We start from the raw sequence: 22,437 nt of genomic DNA, 5'->3' as shown, positions 1-22,437 counted from the left end.
CTCTGACAGCACCACACAGCTATTATCAGTAATAATACGTCTATAGCAGGGTAACAGAACTGTTTATAACAATGTATAGCACATCTACCAATGCACAGATGCATGTCAAGAGCATAAACTATTTTGTTTCTGAATCCTCAGACCCCTGAATGGGAGCAGCATGTGGAACAGTGCCATATAGTGGAATGGAAAATAAACCAGTAGTCCAGATATTATTTTATGTATAATATTGAACTTTCAAATATACATTTTCAACTCATTAAGAGTTAGCGTTGTTGTTTTAATACACATTTCGATGTCCCCTTAGTAACACAATGTTCATAACATTAAAAAAATTCATTAACACACCTTGACAGAGTACCTACTTACAAATAACCACTACTCAACAATAAGCCTCAATACCTCCTAAAATAGCATGAAAAGGGTAGGGTCAGAGAAACAGAACGCATCTTGAAATAAGAAACTACGATTTGTGATTATTGGGTCCAATAAATGGAGGTCTTTTTATTTTGACTGTTTTCTTTTTGTTTGTTGTGAGATTTGGACCCCCGATAAATATCGCTGATTTCACAGCAGAGAGGATGGGAAATATAACAAACTTTTGAGTTGATCATTGAGCAGTTATCCACTAAGCATAATTTAATCTTTTACCAAGTGTATTGAGACGTATTGAAAACCACTTTAATAAATAGATGTTGATTTTAGAGGCATGGTGATTTTAGAGGCACGGTGATTTTAGAAGCATGGTGATTTTAGAGGCACGGTGATGATTTTAGAGGCACGGTGATTTTAGAGGCACGGTGATTTTAGAGGCACCTTGCTTACACCCATGTCTGCCATCGGAGTCTGTTGTCACTACACTGAAACACAAAACATATTTTGCAAGAAACCTTGAACCTTATGGACATAAATCATATTTTTTAATTTTTTATTAATAAATCCTCAATGCTGTAACATAGAATATGAGGAAACCACTCAAAATATTTCTCAATCTTTTATAAATCAACATTTTTTTGTCAACCTCAAAAAAACGATAACAGACTTTTCTAAGGACAATGGTAGATGGCTGATGTTCATTCTGGTGCGACCTGGAGCTGCCCACAAAAAGGCACAAATCACTCCTGTTTTTGTTTGTGTGTTTTGGTTCTTCCTGTCCCTCTACTATGATGTCCTTTTTCTCCACGTCAACGGCTTCGCTGGGTCAGTCGGAAGTGGCGTTCCTGCCTGACTACAGTTCAGACTTTGCATTGCCTCAACCAATGGTTCAGTGCCACATCATCGAGTGCTTAGTCGGCCATCAGATTGCTATATCACATGATGTGGTCAGCTGATATGTTAAACACCTATCCAGGCACTATGAGATCTGGAAAGTATCTGCATTGTAGTCAGTCAGGAAAACCACCCAATTTAATGGTGCTCCGACTCTCCCCCTCCTACTCTCTCTCCTGTTCAGTACTAGAGTTTGGTTCCTGACTCTCCCCCTCCTACTCTCTCTCCTGTTCAGTACTAGAGTTTGGTTCCTGACTCTCCCCCTCTCTCCTGTTCAGTACTAGAGTTTGGTTCCTGACTCTCCCCCTCCTCTCTCCTGTTCAGTACTAGAGTTTGGTTCCTGACTCTCCCCCTCCTACTCTCTCTCCTGTTCAGTACTAGAGTTTGGTTCCTGACTCTCCACCTCCTACTCTCTCTCCCCCTCCTTTTCTCTCTCTCCCTGCATCTGAGAGCCGGGGCCATGATGCCGTTGGATGTGGATCTTCAGATGGACTATGCGATTGAAACACTTCTCACTGCTGGCACTTGGAGCGCATGTGGGCCCTGAGGTGTCTCTTTTCAGTGAACGAGCGTTGGCACAGCAGGCACGTGTGGGGTCTCTGCCTACTGTGGACAGCTGTATGTTTCCGGAGGTGTTTAAGCTGGAAGAAACGTCTATCGCAGACATCACAGATGTATCTCTTTGAACCTCTGTGGCTTTGAAGGTGTCTGTCCCGTAGATTCATGTTCTTGAATCTTTCTGAGCATTCTGAGCACTGATAAGGATGCCGATGGTTCTCCTCGTGGGTAAGCTTGTCCTGTTTGGTCCTGAATGGCACGAGGCAGAACTTACATGGGTAAACACTGCCTTTTTGGTGGAGACGTCTGTGACACTTCAGACCCTGTTCACTCAGACAGCGTTTACCACAGTCTAGACAGCAGAGCTTCTTGATCTTGTACACATACAAATTATCCTTCTTAAAGTGACGCTTACACTCTTTCTCCTGCTCCGTCCCACAGTTTGTCTCCCGACTCTCCTGCTCTTGAGAGCCGGGGCCATGATAGCGTTGGATGTGGTTCTTCAGACTGACGCTGTAATTAAAGCACTTCTTACACTGCTGGCACTTGAAGGGCCTCTCCCCTGTGTGGAGGCGCATGTGGGACTTGAGGTGCCTCGGCTGGGCATACGAGCGTCGGCACAGCTGGCATGTGTGGGGCTTCTGGCCACTGTGGACGGCTGTCGTTGGACCTCTGTGGCTCTGAAGGTGTCTGTTCCGTAGTCTAATGTTCTTGAATCTTTCTGAGCATTCTGAGCAATGATAAGGATGTAGATGGTTTTCCTCGTGGGTAAGCTTGTCCTGTTTGGTCCTGAATGGCTTGAGGCAGAACTTACATGGGTAAACACGGCCTTTCTGATGGAGACGTCTGTGACTCCACAGACCCTGCTCACTCAGACAGCGTTTACCACAGTCTCGACAGCGGAGCTTCTTAATCTTGTACACACACAAGTTATCCTTCTTGATGTGACGCTTGCCGCAGTCTGTACAGAGCAACCGATTACATTTTGTGTTGTGTTCACGTCGTACATGTTCCTTGAAGCTGGCCGGGTCCTCGAACTGCATGTAGAATCGGTCAAATCCAACAGCTTGTTGGACCTCAATCACACACACACCACAGGCATACAGCTTCTTATGGCGTTGTGTGGTGCAGGCGAGTACAGGCTCGGCTCCACAGTCAGTGCACCACTCCACAAGTCTCTCTTCTTTCTCTATTCCGCTCTGAGAATTATCAACGTTGGCCTCTTCTGTTAGACCAGAGGAACCTACCGTTTCCAAATCCTCAGAAGAATCAGAGTCCATTACAATGTCTTCCTCATCAGACGGCTTCCACTCGGTCTCATCTGATCTCTCATCTGATCGCTCATCTGATCGCTCATCTGATCTCTCATCTGATCTCTCCTTTCCCCTTTTCCTCCGAGGACAGACTTCCTCATCATAGTCACACATCTTCTCAGTGATTTCCATCGTCAACGAACAACTGTCATCCTGGTCTCTGTCCTTACATGGTTCCTCACGAAAAGAAACAAAAACACATTTTACTATCAGCATGTCTGCATCATTCTCTAAAGGGTTCTGTGATGATGTCACAGAGGTAAATAACTAAATACCCACTTCTTCATCCTGTAGCTCCGTCTCTCTTTCTCCAGAGGTTTCCTCAGCAACAAAAGGCTGGCTCATCCACTTCCTGGTGTGACTGCATATTGGGCACATCTGAATGACAGAGAAGCTCCTCTGTTGGCCCTGCAAGCTGACCTTGCACTCAAATCCACACATCCTGCACAACCGGAAGAGCTGCAGGAGACAGTCTCTGTTCACACACAGGTCACCACTCCTGTGGATGGAGGTGAAGTGACAATTAACAAAATTGTGCTCATCACAAAGTGCTGTTAATGTAAAAGCCACTTAAGACTACGCTAAATAAAAACAAACGCAACATGCAACAATTTCAAAGATTTTACTGAATTAAAGTTCATATAAGGAAATCAGTCAATTTAAATAAATTAGGCCCTAATCTATGGATTTTACATGACTGGGCATTCAGATATGCATCTGTTGGTCACAGACAGCTTTAAAAAAAAAAGTAGGGGCAGAGTTGATCAGGCTGGTGATTGTGGCCTCTTCAATCGCTGTGCAAAGTTTCTGGATATTGGCAAGAACTGTAACATGCTGTCGTACACGTCGATCCAGAGCATCCCAAACATGCTCAATGGGTGACTTCTGGTGAATATGTAGGAAGAGATGAAGACCCGCAAACTGTCGAAAAAAGGAATAAATCCAAAACTGACGCTTGAATGCAAAATAAAGATGTTGATCATGTGACATATGCAATTATCCTTGAAGTAAAAGCCAGGTGTGTGTTCCAACGATTTACACTGATGATGGCCTGAGGCCGAAACATTTGTTTTGTTTTCACCTTTCATTTATGCACTTGTTGGACGCTTGGACGTCCTGCCAAATTCTCTAAAATGACGGAGGCGGCTTATGGTAGAGAAATGAACGTTACATTCTCTGGCAACAGCGCTGGTGGACATTCCTGCAGTCAGCATGTCAATTGCACACTCTCTCAACTTGAGACATCTGTGGCATTGTGTTGTGTGACAAAACTGCACATTTTAGCGTGGCCTTTTATTGTCCCCAGCACAAGGTACACCTGTGTAATGATCATGCTGTTTAATCAGCTTCTTGATATGCCACACCTGTCAGGTGGATGGATTATCTTGTCAAAGGAGAAATGCTCACTAACAGGGATGTAAACAAATTTGTGCACAAAATTAGAGAGAAGTTTCTTGTGCGTATGGAACATTTCTGTGATCTTTTTATTTCAGCTCATGAAACATGGGACCAACACTTTACATGTTGCGTTTTATATTTTTGTTCAGTACAGTTTTAAGAAAAGATAGATGTCTCAAAAGGTAGTTAGTTCCCGGTTATATTACGATCCCCTTTAGACATGTTGATATTTTGACATCCTGTATGTGGAATCATCAGTGAAGTGAATATGTGGACTTACTCAGGAGTGGCATCGACGCTGCTTCCATGAGGACGTGCTAGCACAGCTGTGGAAAATGAGATGCATTGTTTCATATGTCACGCTGATATTTTGCCCAGGGTTCACAGTAATAACAATTATATTATTCAAAGTGGGTAAAGTACAGCGTCTTCGGAAAGTATTCAGACCCCTTGACTTTTTCCACATTTTGATACATTAGACTTATTCTATATTTACTTTTTTCAGCAATCTACACACTATACCTCATAATGACAAAGTGAAAACGTTTTTTTAGAAATGTTTGCAAATGTATTAAAAATAAAAAAAACATACCTTGTTTACATAAGTATTCAGACCCTTTGCTATGAGACTCACAATTGAGCTCAGGTGCATCCTGTTTCCATTGATCATCCTTGAGATGTTTCTACAACTTTATCGGAGTCCACTTGTGGTAAATTCAATTGTTTGGACATGATTTGGAAAGGCACACACCTGTCTATATAAGGTCCCACAGTTGACAGTACAGCAAAAACCAAGCTATGAGGTCGATGGAATTGTCCATAGAGCTCCGAAACAGGATTGTGTTGAGGCACAGATCTGGGGAAGGGTACCAAAAAAATTCTGCAGCATTGAAGGTCCCCAAGAACAGTGGCCTCCATCATTCTTAAATGGAAGAAGTTTGGAACCACCAAGACTCTTCCTAGAGCTGGCCGCCCGGCCAAACTGAGCAATCGGGGGAGAAGGGCCTCGGTCAGGGAGATGACCAAGAACCTGATGGTCACTCTGACAGAGATCTAGAGTTCCTCTGTGGAGATGGGAGAACTTTCCAGAAGGACAACCATCTCTGCAGCACTCCACCAATCAGGCCTTTATGGTAGAGTGACCTGACAGAAGCCACTCCTCAGTAAAAGGCACATAACAGCCCGCTTGGAGTTTGCCAAAAGGTACCTAAAGACTCTCAGACCATGAGAAACAAGATTCTCTGGTCTGATGAAACCAAGATTGAACTCTCTGACCTGAATGCCAAGTGTCACGTCTGGAGGAAACGTGGCACTATCCCTACGGTGAAGCATGGTGGTGGCACCATCGTGCTGTGCGGATGTTTTTCAGCGGCAGGGACTGGGAGACTAGTCAGGATCGAGGCAAAGATGAATGGAGAAAAGTACAGAGAGATCCTTGGTGAAAACCTGCTCCAGAGCGCTCAGGACCTCAGACTGGGGTTAAGGTTCACATTCCAACAGGACAACGACCCTAAGCACACAGCCAAGACAACGCAGGAGAGGCTTTGGGACAAGTCTCTGAATGTCCTTCATTGGCCCAGCCAGAGCCCGGACTTGAACCCGATCGAACATCTCTGGAGACAATAGCTGTGCAGCACCGCTCCCCATCCAATCTGACAGAGCTTGAGAAGATGTGCAGAGAGGAATGGGAGAAGCTCCTCAAATACAGTGGTGCAAAGCTTGTAGCGTCATAGGGGCGGCAGATAACCAAGTGGTTAGAGCGTTGGGTCAGTAACTGAAAGGTTGCTGGATCGAATCCCTGAGCTGAGAAGGTAAAAATCTGTCGTTCTGCCCCTGAACAAGGCAGTTAACCCACTGTGCCCCGGTAGGCCGTCCCGGTAGGCAGCCCCGGTAGGCAGCCCCGGTAGAAAGCCCCGGTAGAAAGCCCCGGTAGGCAGCCCCGGTAGGCAGTCCCGGTAGGCAGTCCCGGTAGGCAGCCCCGGTAGGCCGTCCCGGTAGGCAGTCCCGGTAGGCAGCCCCGGTAGAGGGTCCCGGTAGGAGACACAACCCTTCAGTGATTTTAACAGCCAAAATGTAGCTGAGTTCCCTGTACATTCAGATAGTGAATCAACATAATAAATCCGATTTTGCTTTTTTAACTAGTTTGACACACATATTTCTCAATTGCCTAAAAGACTGCCAGTCTGGGCCCGAGTCTGTGAATTTTGCGGGGGCAAATTTAGATTAGAACAAATATAATTTAAACAGTCAGCATCCTGCGTTCCCCATGCAAGATTAAAATCTCTGGCGATCAACACCTCTGGGGTAGTAAAAATGGCAATTAAATCAGTGAGTTAGTTTAGTATACACTTCTTGGCAGAGGGTGGATGATAGATTCCTACAACTGTTATTTTTGAGTTTGAACCCAACTGAAGACTTAAAGCCAACAATTCAAATTGTTTAGGACTGTTGGTAGCCTTTAACAGAGACACAGAAAGAAGATTCCTTGTGGAAATAGCAACACAGCCACCTTTGCCTTTCTTATCCGCCCTAAACACATTGTAACCATCTATAGAAACCTCGGAGTCCAGGGTTTCATCACTTAAAGAGGTCTCAGATGCAATACAAATATCAGGGTCTGCCTGAGAGGCCCAGATCTTCACATGATCCATTTTAGGTAATAAACTACAAATATTAATATGTAAAAATGTCAAACCTTTTCTGCATTTAAAATCATACAGAGTTTCAATACAAGTCAGATTACTTTGAGATTTCAGAACAACAGGAGACTCAAAGATTGGATTATACCAATTAGGAAAATAAAACAAATTGTTCCCAAGGATGAACAAGACTTGTGGAGGTCTACAATTTCTTTCTGAGGTCTTGGCTGATTTCTTTTGATTTTCCCATGATGTCAAGCAAAGAGGCACTGAGTTTAAAGGTAGGCCTTGAAATACATCCACAGGTACACCTCCAATTGACTCAAATGATGTCAATTAGCCTATCAGAAGCTTCTAAAGCCATGACATCATTGTCTGGAATTTTCCAAGCTGTTTAAAGGCACAGTCAACTTAGTGTATGTAAACTTCTGACCCACTGGAATTGTGATACAGTGAATTAAGTGAAATAATCTGTCTGTAAACAATTGTAGATGTCGTAACCGACTTGCCAAAACTATAGTTTGTTAACAAGACATTTGTGGAGTGGTTGAAAAACAAGTTTTAATGACTCCAACCTAAGTGTATGTAAACTTCCGACTTCAACTGTAGGCCTTTGCAAATATGAACAAATTAGCCGCTCTATGCAGTTGTCACGTCCTGGCCAGTATAAGGGTTAATTGTCATTTTAGTTTGGTCAGGACGTGGCAGAGGGTATTTGTTTTATGTGGTTCAGGGTGGTGTGTTAGTTAGGAGGGCGTTTGATTTATTATTTCCGGGTTTTGAGTTATGGTCTATGTTGATGTATTTCTATATGTAGTCTGGTTGATCTATTTCTATGTTGAGTTAATTGGGGTGGACTTCCAATTGAAGGCAGCTGTGTGGTGTTGCCTTTGATTGGAAGTCCTATATTAGTTGGGTGTGTTTGTCTGTTTAATTGTGGGAGATTGTTCCGTGTTTAAACCTAACAGGACTGTCAGTGTATCGTGAGTTCGTTTTTGTTATTTTGTATGTTCGTTTTGGAACTTATTAAAAGTTCATAATGAACTATCTCAACTCTGCTGCATATTGGTCCTCATTTTCCGATGATGATTTCGCCATATCGTCTGACGACGAAGAAATCCCTGACAGCAGTATTCTATTACACAGTGTGAAGTTACATTTAAAACGTGTTGTATTAAGTAAAAGTGTGAATATCAGTGACAGGTTTTTAATTTAGCACATGCGCATATCGTTTAGAAAACGGGAACAAGCGTCCAAGGGACAAGACGAACAGGAGTCTAGGCCACTCTGAATGTTTCCCCTGTGATACTTGGCCTGTTATCGTTATCATTAGTAAAATGTTGCTATCGTGACAACACTACTAATGAATATCATTTGTTAAATTGTTTTACAAACCTTTATTTTTCCTTTGCACCTTGAAGTTCTTCGCAGAGAGCTGTGTGGACAGATCTGGAGTCAATTTCAATCATTCTAAACATCATAAAATAGTTAGTCCTCAACCAAACACCCATGATATACCCTCCCTCCCTCCCTCCCTGATAGCCCCTCCCTCCCTCCCTGATAGCCTCTCCCTCCCTCCCTCCCTCCCTCCTTGATATCCTCTCCCTCCCTCCCTCCCTCCCTGATAGCCTCTCCCTCCCTGATATCCCCTCCCTGATAGCCTCTCCCTCCCTCCCTCCCTGACACCCTCCTTCCCTCCCTCTCATATAGTAATGACCAGTTACAACTGTCTACCGATTTGGTTGCATTCCAGATATTCATTCCATCAAAAATCTCACCCGTTTTCCCCGTTTCCGCTGGACTGACTTCTTGTACGCAGTCTTGTTCCCCTTTTTATCCTCATCTTCATCCTGCTCCCTGGAGAACTGCCAGAACTCCTCATCTGTCAGCGCAGCGGCATCTTCATCGTCACTGCCTGGCAACACAACAGTAGTCTCTGCTACATTCCCTCCAGAGCAACCGGGATCTACATCCTCCAGTGACAAAGGTGGCATCTGTATACATGTAGAACACGTGTGCAGTTATTAACCAGTGCAATGGAAAAAAACCAATGGAATAGTCCCAAAAGTGCAAACTGAACTCCAACTAAATCAAGCACTTCTCAGTCACTGTCAACGGGTCTAACCATAGCTACTAGGGTTGTGACGATACCAGTATCGCCATACTCCGAGGTATCGTGGCAAGGAAGCAAAAGATGAAGCGGTTTTAATTTTCCTGAGGAAATCAGTCCTAATGTTGGAAATATTATGTTGTCACTAAGAGTCAGATGTTTATTTTCCAAGCTACACATTTTGACATAAAGCAGGTGGAAAAGGACCAAAGAGTTTGGCATGTTTCGTGTTTTTATTTTGTATTATTTTTTAAATCAAGTATCGCAAAAACGCAACAACCCTAAAACCACCATTTTAGTTGGTGGGTTAAGCCACACAGTAACACAGGAATGTTGCACCAAGACCTGACATAAAGTACAGTCCTGATGGAAGGGTCTGACTGCTGAAACAATTGGGAAAGAATACACTATGGAATAATGCTACAATTATCTACAGTGCCCAGTCAGGGGAACAACAGAAAGAATTCATACCAGTTGACTTGTTCTACATTTTGTTGTGTTACAACCTGATTTCAAAATGGATTAAATTGATTTTCTCTCACCCATCTACACACAATCCCTAAAAGACAAATTGAAAACATGTTTTTAGAAATGTTTGCAAATTTAGTGAAAATAAGATACAGAAATCTAATTTACATAAGTACACACCTCTGAGTCAATACATGTTAGAATCACCTTTGACAGGGGTGTCAAACTCATTCCATGGAATGCCGACTGTCTACTGGTTTTTGGTTTCTCCTTTTAATGTGTCCAATTAAGACCTCTACAGTTCCTATACACCTATACAGTAATTGGTGACCTTAATTCATCAATTAAGTACAAGGGAGGAGTGAAAACCCAGACACTCAGCCCTCTGTGGCTTGAGTTGGACACCGGGCTCTAAGAGCTTTGGAGACCTGGATTGTACAATATCTGTACATAATTTTATTTTTAATTCTTCAAGCTCTTTCAAATTGGTTGTTGATAATTGCTAGACAGCCATTTTCAAGTCTTGCCATAGATTTTCAAGCCGATTTAAGTAAAAACTGTAACTAGGCCACACAGGAACATTCCATGTTGCCTTGGTAAGCAACTGGCCTTGTGTTTTAGGTTATTGTCCTGCTAAAAGGTGAATTCATCTCCCAGTGTCTGTTAGAAAGCAGACTGAACCAGGTTTTCCTCTAGGATTTTGCCTGTGCTTAGCTCTATTCCGTTTCCTTTTATCCTAAAAAACTCCCTTGTCCTTGGCGATGACAAGCATACCCATAACATGATGCAGCCACCACCATGCTTGAAAATATTGTTGTTGATCCATCCTCAATTTTCTCCTATCACAGTCATTCAAGTCTGTAACTGCTTTAAAGTCACAATTGGCCTCATTGTGAAATCCCACCATCCAAAGTGTAATTAATAACTTCACCATGCTCAAAGGGATATTCAATGTAAATTTATTTGTATTTTTACCCAACTACCAATAGGTGCTCTTCTTTGCGAGGCACTGGAAAACCTCCCTGGTCTGTGGTTGAATCTGTGTTTGAAATTCACTGCTCGACTGAGGGACCTTACAGATAATTGTATGTGTGGGGGGTACAGAGATGAGGTAGTCATTCAACAATCATGTTAAACACTATTATTGGACACAGGGTGAGTCCATGCAACTTATTACTTGTTAAGCACATTTTCACTCCTGAACTTATTTGGGCTTGCTATAACAAAGGGGTTGAATACTCAAGACATTTCAGCTTTTCATTTTGAATTCATTTGGAAGAAATCTAAAACATAATTCCACCTTGACATTGTGAGGTATTGTGTGTAGGCTAGTGACACACAATCTCAATTGAATCAATTTTAAATTCAGGCTGTAACACAACAAAATGTAGAAAAAGTCAAGGGGTGTGAATACTTTCTGAAGGCAATGTATGTAGTCACATTTAGAAAAACATACCGGATGTTCATCTCTACTCACCACTGGATGGGGTGGGCTGGTCAGTAGGCTTATTGGGTGGTTTTCAACAGCGGTCCGGCAGGCAGCAAAGTCTTTATCATAAGATCGTGTAATTTCTCTCCTCTTTGTTAAGCTACTGTGATTTGAAACACAAACTCCCATTTTTGCAAGTTTGTTTTGGCATCTCGTACTGGTTCGTCCTTGCCGTAGCAACATTGAGGTCCTGTACATGGCTGCACACATATTCTTTGAACGAGCCCTAAGTAGTAAGGCACCAGCCATGGCCACCATAGAACTCCTTGCTGATTTGGTTGTATTTGGATTCAAGCCCGCTGTAGCTGAGCTAGTGGATAGAAACCGGAGGAAGGTTGGAGCTGCGTTCTTCCACTCATCGGTCACAGTGGTCCAATTGAAGGTTTTAAGTGAAAGGGGACTAGTCCGGCGTAGTACTGAGTTGAAACGCATTGAAACTAAGTTGACGCATTCTTTAGTTACCAACTTCAGCACTTCCTCCAACATCACGTGGCCCATGCCAGGGATTGCCATTAGGTTTTTGGGGATAGCTTTAAAACGACCCCGCACTAAATTATCTGCAACTGTCTCCCACGGTCCGGTAAGGACTCTGGTTCGTAGCGATGAGCCGACACGTAAACTGATCTATATTAAAATAAAAATGGCCGTAAGAAAATATGTAGTTGCACATTTTCCATCCACACAGAACAGACAAAGGTGAAAAGGATTGTGGCTGGAATTTGTCATTTAATAGATTTTTGTACCATACTTACTTTTGCATCTTTATAAGTTTGATACCTTCGGGATCCTGCTGATGATTTTGTCTGCCAAGTAGCAAGTCTGCCATCTGCACTCTACAATGTAGAGAGGAGCAAACAAGGGGGAGAGTTTTCACAACAACACAGCTGTTATTTTCCATGCATGCTACCATGTTTCAAGAATATTAGACCTGTAACACAACACTGTATATTCTAAGGGTTGCAAACTTCTGGTAACTTTCCCCAATTTTCAGGGTGGAAGATTTACAGAATCAAAAGGGAAGAAGCAGAAAATCCTGGAAACCTCATACCGGGATTTCTGGAAATCCTGGGAATTTTCTACCATAATTCTTAGCATATTATTAGGGGACTCATTGCAAATGCATTTGAGCAAGAGGCTGCAGTCTGACCTTCACAGTCTGTGTTGAAAAAGCAACAGGAAGTACAGCAGGTTGTTGGACCACTGATGTTGACATCCGGGATGCTGCTCCTGTTGTTGTTGTACCAGGCTCAACTTTTAGTTTGGCACCAAGTCTGCCAACTGCACTCTACAATGGGGACAAGAGAAAAGGAGGGAGAGATGTCATAACACAGCGGCCATTCTCCATGCATGCTACCATGGTTTACTCAGATCACACCTGTAACACTGCAAATCCAGGCTGTATCACATTCGGCTGTGATTGGGAGTCCCACAGGGCGGTGCACAATTGGCCCAGCGTCATCTGGGTTTGACCGGGGTAGGCCCTCGTTGTAATGTAGAACTTAGGAAATATCAGTTAAGAACAAATTCTTATTTACAATGACGGGGTAGGCCGGTGTAGGCCATCATTGTAAATAAGAATTTGTTCTTAACTGACTTACCTAGTTAAATAAAGGTTAAATGTTTTTTTGTTTTTTTTTAACACTGTGCATTCTAAGCATCTTTTTAGAGGAATGATGGCAAATGCATATGAGCAAGAGGGTGTAGGGTTAAAGTTGTCCCTGGAAGATGATATTTCCTAAGTTCTACATTTTCAACAATTGTGGTTAAGGTTAAGATTGGGGAAGTTGATTAGGGTTGGGCGGTATACAGATCATCTAACCGTCATTCATCCCGGGATTTACGGTTTTACCGGCTTAGTACACATGCAGGAAAAAAAGAAATAAAAACACAATAAATATCTTACTGCGTTTTGTAAACACAGATCTAAAATGCTTCTTATTGTACAATGAACAAAAATATTAACGCAAAATGTAACAATTTCAAAGATTTTACTGAGTTACAGTTTATATAAGGAAATCAGTCAATTGAAATAAACGAATTATGCCCTAATCTATGGATTTCACATGACTGGGAATACAGATATGCATCTGTTGGTCACAGATACTTTTAAAAAAAGGTAAGGAGGACGTGGATCAGAAAACCAGTCAGTATCTGGTGTGACCACCATTTGCCTCATGCAGTTTGACACATCTCCTTCACATAGAGTTGATCAGGCTGTTGATTGTGGCCTGTGGAATGTTATCTCACTCCTCTCTTCAATGGCTGTGTGAAGTTGCTGGATATTGGAGAGAACGGGAGCACTCTGTTGTACACGTCGATCCAGAGCATTCCAAACATGCTCAATGGGTGACATGTCTGGTGAGTATGCATACCATGGAATAACTGGGACATTTTCAGTTTCCAGGAATTGTGTACAGATCCTTGCGGCATGGGGCCGTGCATTATTATGCTGAAACATGAGGTGATGGGGGCAGATGAATGGCACGACAATGGGCCTCAGGATCTCGCCACAGTATCACTGTTCATTCAAATTGCCATCGATAAAATGCAAATGTGTTCGTTGTCCGTAGCTTATATAGGCCCATACCATAACCCCACCTCCACCATGGGGGAACTCTGTTCACAACGTTTACATCAGCAAACCGCCATCGTCAAAGGTGAGCATTTGTCAAGATCGTAGTGAGGACGACGAGCACGCAGATGAGCTTCCCTGAGATGGTTTCTGACAGTTTGTGCAGAAATTCTTCGGTTGTGCAAACCCACAGTTTCATCAGCTGTCCGGGTGGCTGGTTTCAGATGATCCAGCAGGTGAAGAAGCTGGATTTGAAAGACCTGGGCTGGCGTGGTTACACGTGGTCTGCAGTTGTGAGGCTGGTTAGGCGTACTGGTAAATTCTCTAAAACAACGTTGAAGGCGGCTTATGGTAGAGAAATTAACATTACATTTTCTGGCAACAGCTCTGGTGGACATTCCTGCAGTCAGCATGCCAATTGCGTGATCCCTCAACTTGAGACATCTGTGGCATTGTGTTGTGTGACAAAACTGCACATTTTAGAGTGGCCTTTTATTGTCCCCAGTACAAGGTGCACCTGTGTAATAATAATCATGCTGTTTAGTCAGTTTATTTATATGCCACACCTGTCAGGTCGATGGATTATCTTGAAGAAAGGAGAAATGCTTACTAACAGGGATGTAAACAAATTTGTGCAAAATGTAAGGAAAAATACACTTTTTGTACGTATGGAAAATGTTTGGGATCTTTTTTATTTCAGCTCATGAAAAATGTGACCAACATTTTACATGTTGCGTTTTATATTTTGGTCAGGAATTTCTGCTCAGTATTAGCCAAATTATGTGCTTCAGCATTAGCCAAATTATGTGCTTCAACGCTCTGACTGATGTAAAGCTACTTTTCCCCCGGTTTCTTTTCTGTGTAGCCAGCCTACTTTTCTCAGGTAAAATGCTAGATTAACTTTAAGCAAAACATTAGGAAATATGATGCCCATGCATAGTTTTTGCAAAAAAGACTGCTTTTTCCAATGTAAGCTCATTTACCTGTGTGGCTGCAAGTCAAATAGCGTTGCACTTCTATTGTCATCTGATGAAAATTAAGCTATTTTCCACCGAATATGTTGCACTAATATATTTTCTGTGAAGGAAAACTATAGTTGCACGTCCCTGATCACTCTATTGAAACAAAAAAAACATTTTCAATATAAAACACGACCCCGTCAATACACAGCTTTCTCCTGTTTTACCATTTACAAACACACGTGACTGGCTCAACTGTTCTGGTGGAACTACGGTAAGCTTCATAATGTAAAATAATGTGACAGATAAAATGAAGAACGAAATCTGCTTTATCTCCTAACATGTTGCACAAGTTCACTGCAGGTATTTACTTAAAAAGTAGCTACAAATATTAAAAAGTATTGAAAAACATTTTCAGATGGTATTGAAAAACCATCCCGTGGCTATTTCCATATACCCGGTACACGGTTTATATGGTATACCGCTCAAGCTTACAGCTGATCCTTGATCTGTACCTAGGGGAAACTTCCCCCTGGATACCAGAAGAGGCTGCAGTCTGACCTTCACAGTCTGTGTTGAAAAAGCAACAGGAAGTACAGCAGGTTGTTGGACCACTGATGTTGACATCCGGGATGCTGCTCCTGTTGTTGTTGTACCAGGCTCAACTTTTGGTTTGGCACCAAGTCTGCCAACTGCACTCTACAATGGGGACAAGAGAAAAGGAGGGAGAGATGTCATAACACACATAACGCCACCGAAAAAGGCCTTCTTCAATGGCTGAGGAGTGAGTTTCCCCCCCCCACACTCACAGCGACCAAGATCCGAGAGTCCAACGGCACCATTATAAAACCCAGCGCACTGCTTGCTATTAGCGAGTCCCGCTTCCCCTTGATACCAAGATTCAAACTCCGGTCCTCTGCTTTGCAAACATACATGACCTCCCTGGTGAAGCCTTCCAACCCATTGTGCTTTTGAAAAAGACCTTCTGTTGCACAGGGGGCTACACTTCAAGGCTGAGGAGGGAGTTTCACAGTTCCTCATCTGCTACACTCCCATGCTTTAAGGATATCAGACCTGCAACACAACGCTGTGCATTCTTCTTTTGATTTGTTTATATTTTTCATTTGTTTGTTTTGTTACACCAAATACAAAACATACACACATGAACAACGACTACATCTCCTCTGCCCAGACCTGCATGCTCACCCCCATCCCTAGTGCCTGGCCACACCCCCCATCCCTAGTGCCTGGCCACACCCCCCATCCCTAGAGCCTGGCCACACCCCCCATCCCTAGTGCCTGGCCACACCCCCATCCCTAATGCCTGGCCACACCCCCCATCCCTAATGCCTGGCCACACCCCCCATCCCTAGTGCCTGGCCACACCCCCATCCCTAGTGCCTGGCCACACCCCCATCCCTAGTGCCTGGCCACACCCCCCATCGCTAGTGCCTGGCCACACCCCCCATCCCTAGTGCCTGGCCACACCCCCATCACTAGTGCCTGGCCACACCCCCATCCCTAGTGCCTTGCCACACCCCCATCCCTAGTGCCTGGCCACACCCCCCATCCCTAGTGCCTGGCCACACCCCCATCCCTAGTGCCTGGCCACACCCCACATCCCTAGTGCCTGGCCACACCCCCCATCCCTAGTGCCTGGCCACACCCCCATCCCTAGTGCCTGGCCACACCCCACATCCCTAGTGCCTGGCCACACCCCCCATCCCTAGTGCCTGGCCACACCCCCATCCCTAGTGCCTGGCCACACCCCACATCCCTAGTGCCTGGCCACACCCCCATCCCTAGTGCCTGGCCACACCCCCAATCCCTAGTGCCTGGCCACACCCCCATCCCTAGTGCCTGGCCACACCCCCATCCCTAGTGCCTGGCCACACCCCCATCCCTAGTGCCTGGCCACACCCCCCATCCCTAGTGCCTGGCCACACCCCCCATCCCTAGTGCCTGGCCACACCCCACATCCCTAGTGCCTGCATTATTGTTTGCCACATGACTTGAAACTGCACCATTTTGTTTCTCTCCATAGCCCACGCACTTTTAATATTTAAATAATAAATCATTTGATTTTTCATTGTGTTAATGATGGCGGATTGATTGATTTCCAAGTTTGTTTTTTCAAGATGAGTGATGAAAAGAGAATCATCCAACCCATCGGGTATCTCACTACACCCCCATATGCCATGTCTTGAAATATGCAGACAGACGGATTAAAAGTAAGTTTACATTGAAATACTTCTGACAGCCAACTTTCTAGCTCCGCCCACAACTTCCTGACTTCATAGCGTTCCCAGAATGCATTGGTTATTGACTCATGATTAGTTTTACACTTAAGACATGATTCTGCCATTGTGCTGTAGAATTTGTGAACTTTGTCACTTGTATAATTAACCACTAAGGCACGAGGGGGGTGTGGTATATGGCCAATATACCACGGCTAAGGGCTGTTCTTAAGCACGACACAACGCGGAGTGCCTGGACACAGCCCTTAGCCGTGATATGTTGTCCATATACCACAAACCCCCAAGGTGCCTTATTGCTATCATAAACTGGTTACCAACGTAATTAGAGCAGTAAAAATACATGTTTTGTCATACTCATGGTATATAGTCTGATTGGTCCAATCATCATTCAGGGCTCGAATCACCCAGTTTATAATCAATTATATACATTAGTTTATACTGGATTAAGCGTACATTTTCCTTAACTGTAATTTCGTTAGTTCTGCTCCAACTTTCCCTAGGTAGGCTCTCTAGATAGGTCATATATACAAAACCTTGCAGAGAGCCTATCTAACTGACAATCTGTTAGAAAATAAATAAATAAACTAGACTTAAAAATAACTGATGTTGGCACAAGATGCTGTGCCAACATCCGTTATTTTTAAGTCTAGTTTATTTATTGATTTTCTAACAGATTGTCAGTTAGATAGGTCATATATACAAAACCTTGCAGAGAGCCTATCATATGAACATCATTTTCTGACTCAAATAAGATTCCCTCAAGGTTGCTACGATGTCCAAAAGATTTCAAATCAAAATGTTGTAATATGTAACTTTTAAGTTATCTACATGGGTCAGTCCAACATTACTTATTAATTCTGTCATGGAAATACATTTATTTCCTGTTAGCAAGTCATTTCCAGTTTCTATGCCTTTAGTTTTCTATGTGGACCTATTTATCTGTGAAATCGGAGAAGCTATCCAAGGACTGTTTCATACGGTTGTGTTTTTAGGAAGTGAGTTGTCACTTATTAAGCATTTCATATTGTTGAGTAATGGGATAAAGTTATCTTTATATATTTGTTGTCACTTATTAAACATCCTAAGTATTTAATATTTTTTTGTGGTCCACTTAAAGGATTGCTGTAGATTGTGAGTTATTTTTATGTTTCCTATTGCCCTTATTTCAGTTTTTCACTGTGCATTCTAAGCATATTATTGGGGGACTCATTTGAAATGCATTTGAGCAAGAGGCTGCAGTCTGACCTTCACAGTCTGTGTTGAAAAAGCAACAGGAAGTACAGCAGGTTGTTGGACCACTGATGTTGACATCCGGGATGCTGCTCCTGTTGTTGTTGTACCAGGCTCAACTTTTGGTTTGGCACCAAGTCTGCCAACTGCACTCTACAATGGGGACAAGAGAAAAGGAGGGAGAGATGTCATAACACAGCGGCCATTCTCCATGCATGCTACTGTAAAAATACCATGCTGCTTGCTTAGTGAGTACTGCTTCCCTCTAATTCAGGGGGAAGTCAGGACCTCTCTTCCTCACAAACATGTGACCGCCCTTGTGATGCGTTACAACCCACGCGCCACCGAAAAAGGCCTTCTTCAATGGCGCAAGGGGTGACACTTCAGGATTAGGAGTGAGTCTCGCAGTTCCCCATATGCTACACTACCATGCTTTAAGAATATCAGACCTGTAACAACACTGTGCATTTTAAGCATATTATTGGGGGACTCAGCCCTTGCTGTCTCTGCCTGGCCGGTTTCCCCTCTTTCCACTGGGATTCTCTGCCTCTACCCCTATTACGGGGGCTGAGTCACTGGCTTACTGGTGTTCTTCCATGCCGTCCCTGGGAGGGGTGCGTCACTTGAGTGGGTTGAGTCACTGACGTGGTCTTCCTGTCTGGGTTGGCCCCCCCCCCCCCTTGGGCTGTGCCGTGGCGGAGATCTTTGTGGGCTATACTCGGTCTTGTCCCGGGATGGTATGTTGGTGGTTGGAGATATCCCTCCAGTGGTGTGGAGGCTGTGCTTTGGCAAAGTGGGTGTGGTTATATCCTACCTGTTTGGCCCTGTCCGGGGGTTTCATCGGATGGGGCCACAGTGTCTCCTGACCCCTCCTGTCTCAGCCTCCAGTATTTATGCTGCAGTAGTTTATGTGTCGGGGGGCTAGGGTCAGTCTGTCGCATCTGGAGTATTTCTCGTCTTTTCCGGTGTCCTGTGTGAATGTAAATATGCTCTCTCTAATTCTCTCTTTCTCTTTCTTTCTTTCTCTCTCTCTCTCGGAGGACCTGAGCCCTAGGACCATGCCTCAGGACTACCTGGCTTGATGACTCCTTGCTGTCCCCAGTTCACCTGGCCGTGCTGCTGCTCCAGTTCCAACTGTTCTGCCTGCAGCTATGGAACCCTGACCTGTTGGCCGGACGTGCTACCTGTCCCAGACCTGCTGTTTTCAACTCTCTAGAGACAGCAGGAGCGGTAGAGATACTCTCAAAGATCGGCTATGAAAAAGCCAACTGACACTTACTCTTGTGTTACTGACTGTTGCACCCTCGACAACTACTATGATTATTATTATTTGACAATGCTGGTCATTTATGAACATTTGAACATCTAGGCCATGTGCTGTTATAATCTCCACCCGGCACAGCCAGAAGAGGACTGGCCACCCCTCATAGCCTGGTTCCTCTCTAGGTTTCTTCCTAAGTTTTGGCCTTTCTAGGGAGTTTTTCCTAGCCACCGTGCTTCTACACCTGCATTGCTTGCTGTTTGGGGTTTTAGGCTGGGTTTCTGTACAGCACTTTGAGATATCAGCTGATGTAAGAAGGGCTATATAAATACATTTGATTTGATTTGAAATGGATTTGAGCAAGAGGCTGCAGTCTGACCTTCACAGTCTGTGTTGAAAAAGCAACAGGAAGTACAGCAGGTTGTTGGACCACTGATGTTGACATCCGGGATGCTGCTCCTGTTGTTGTTGTACCAGGCTCAACTTTTGGTTTGGCACCAAGTCTGCCAACTGCACTCTACAATGGGGACAAGAGAAAAGGAGGGAGAGATGTCATAACATTCTCCATGTGTGCTACGCATAGAGATCCTATTAAATTACTAGAGGGGCTATGTCATAAACCCTCAAAGTTCCAGAATGGTATGATAATAGAAGCCATTTTGGGGAGAAATCCAAACCAGTCTAATTGGAATTAATGCAGAAAAGGCATGGTCCGTGCTATCTGGAATACTTGGGACGTCCCTACCCCATTGTTGACATTTAAAATGGGGTTAAGGTTAAGTAAGGGTAAGGGATAAGGTTAGGGTTTAGGATAGGGATGTCCCAAGGATGCTGGATAGCACTGACCGTAAAGACCTAGGTGATTCATTTCATGCTTTTTATTTATATAGTTTATACAGGTTTTATACCAATTTAATTTATACATTTCCTCTAAAATATACAGTATGTAAACAGACCATAAATGTATCAATGTTGCTTTTCTTGGAAAGGTGTGAAATTAAGCAATAAGGCCTGAGGGAGTGCCTGGACACAGGCCTTAACCGTGGTATGTATATTGGTTATATCACACAAACCTCCGAGGTGCCTTATTGCTATTATAAACTGGTTACAAACATAATTAGATCAGTAAAAATAAATATTTTGTCACACCCATGGTCTCATATACCACGGCTGTCAGCCAAATCAGCAGTCAGGGCTCGAACCACCCAGTTTATAATATGATACAATATCAGAACTTGTTGCATTTAAAACTTGTCTAAATCCTAACATCAACTGATTTCAGCCAGTGTGTATAGCCTGAAATCTGTATATAAATGACGTCGGTAACCAAATGCTCATGTCTCCGCCCTAACAATGGGAGTTGTTGTCCCAAAAGCAACAAGCTTAGGTACAAAAATAAGCCCATAGAAACGCATTGGGTTTACATGTATTCTGGGCAGATTTAGGCAAGTGAAACCTCTCGCTTCGCCTCGTTCCTATGGAACGTTGGCACATCTGGCAGTTCATTTGAAAAGATGTGTGGAATCGTTCCACTGAAGCTGGCAGGCTAAATCTTAACGCTACAATTACATTCTAGACGATTCTGTGTTTCCAACTTTGTGGCAACAGTTTGGGGAAGGGCCTTTCCTGTTTCAGCATGACAATGCCCCCGTGTACAAAGTGAGGTCCATACAGAAATGGTTTGTCGAGATCGGTGTGGAAGAACTTGACTGGCCTTCACAGAGCCCTGACCTCAACTCTATTGAACACCTTTTGGGATAAATTGGAACGCCGACTGCGTGCCAGGTTTAATCTCCCAACATCAGTGCCCGACCTCACTAATGCTCTTGTGGCTGAATGAAAGCAAGTCCCTGCAGCAATGTTCCAACATCTAGTGGAAAGCCTTCCCAGAAGAGTGGAGGCTGTTATAGCAGCAAAGGGGGACCAACTCCATATTAATGCCCATGATTTTAGAATGAGATGTTCAACAGTCACGTGTCCACATACTTTTGACAATGTAATGTAGTTTGTCCATTCTGGTATTCTAATTCTATGATGCTAAAAGTTTAAGCATATGTATCAGACCTGCATCACAACACTAGTATAGTTGCAAGTACTACATTGCAAGTGTTGTAGTTGATAAACCGCCCTGGTATGTGATATTTGATTATGAAACTATGACACAAATGATACATTTTCATTGGTCCCCAATACTGGGAAATTGAGGCTTTGGGGGAAAAAAAGTTGAAAAAACTATATGTTTAGCAAGCCGAATTTTCCGTAATGGGGGCACTAACGTTCCGTTTTGGTGGCAGGGTTTCTCAGGGGATTTCACAAACCTACCAGAAACATTTCACTTCCGGACGCATTCAAATGTTTTCTGTATGGCTGAATTCTCTTCCAAATGTAATCAGTCCATGGAAATATGGTGGGAATCGCGGTGGATTTAAGCTTTTTCTTATGTTTGGCGCCCATTGTCTCTGCCATCAAATCCTTTTCATATTCCTCTGGTCTGAAGTGGTGTTCACACACTAAGAAATGTCTATGCCTTTCCACTGGTAAATTGACATCCTTTTGTATGGCTGCTAACCATCGTCTGCATCTTTGCACATCATTCGCCGGCAAGCAATGATAAAGAATATCTTCATCTTCCTGTGTGTTACAACCGGGTACAGCACACCAACCCACCATTATCACTGCGCTATCAAGTCTGTTTCAGTCGACTCTCTTTGGTAAACTAACGTTAACGAGCCGACCTTTGGTAGACGTTTGGCCTCTCACATTAACAATGTTTCGGCGTAGGTCTGCACAGATACAACAAAACGATATTATAAGGGATATAAATATCTGGATGCAAACATCCGTTTGGTATACTGCGCGCAGGATATCCGTCTGTGTTACTTTGTTCATTGCTATATGGGATCATTGGGACGT

The 22,437-nt window shown here is 43.6% G+C and overlaps 1 protein-coding gene across 4 annotated transcripts; it reads right to left on the bottom strand.

The window, feature by feature from the left end:
* Window positions 1-898: 898 nt before the first annotated feature.
* Window positions 899-22,437, bottom strand: LOC115157549 (uncharacterized). 4 transcript variants are annotated; one of them, XM_029705909.1, is made up of 12 exons: window positions 21,847-22,437; window positions 19,904-20,041; window positions 18,279-18,416; window positions 15,271-15,474; window positions 12,392-12,529; window positions 11,997-12,077; window positions 11,233-11,868; window positions 8,956-9,171; window positions 8,573-8,612; window positions 4,819-4,864; window positions 3,420-3,639; window positions 899-3,317 (listed from the first exon to the last, which is right to left on the bottom strand). In XM_029705909.1, exons 1-12 carry the CDS (start codon window positions 22,192-22,194, stop codon window positions 1,782-1,784), a joined length of 3,741 nt encoding a protein of 1,246 aa, XP_029561769.1. In that variant the 5' UTR covers window positions 22,195-22,437; the 3' UTR covers window positions 899-1,781. The 4 variants fall into 4 exon arrangements, with proteins under 4 accessions (XP_029561769.1, XP_029561770.1, XP_029561772.1 ...); XM_029705910.1 differs by having other exon boundaries at window positions 15,337-15,474; window positions 21,847-22,436; XM_029705912.1 differs by lacking the exon at window positions 12,392-12,529 and having other exon boundaries at window positions 15,337-15,474; window positions 21,847-22,436.

This window comes from Salmo trutta, chromosome 21, assembly GCF_901001165.1.
Source record: "Salmo trutta chromosome 21, fSalTru1.1, whole genome shotgun sequence".
Lineage (NCBI taxonomy): Eukaryota > Metazoa > Chordata > Actinopteri > Salmoniformes > Salmonidae > Salmo > Salmo trutta.
This window is presented reverse-complemented; position numbering and strand designations above follow the sequence as displayed.

Coding starts and splice junctions, on each gene's coding strand:
- LOC115157549 (XM_029705909.1), bottom strand. CDS start 22,194: ATGGTGGGTTGGTGTGCTGTACCCGGTTGTAACACACAGGAAGATGAA. Junction 20,042..21,846: donor CCGGAAGTGAAATGTTTCTG/GTAGGTTTGTGA, acceptor TCCCCATTGTAG/AGTGCAGTTGGCAGACTTGG. Junction 3,640..4,818: donor AGCGTCGATGCCACTCCTGA/GTAAGTCCACAT, acceptor CTCCATCCACAG/GAGTGGTGACCTGTGTGTGA.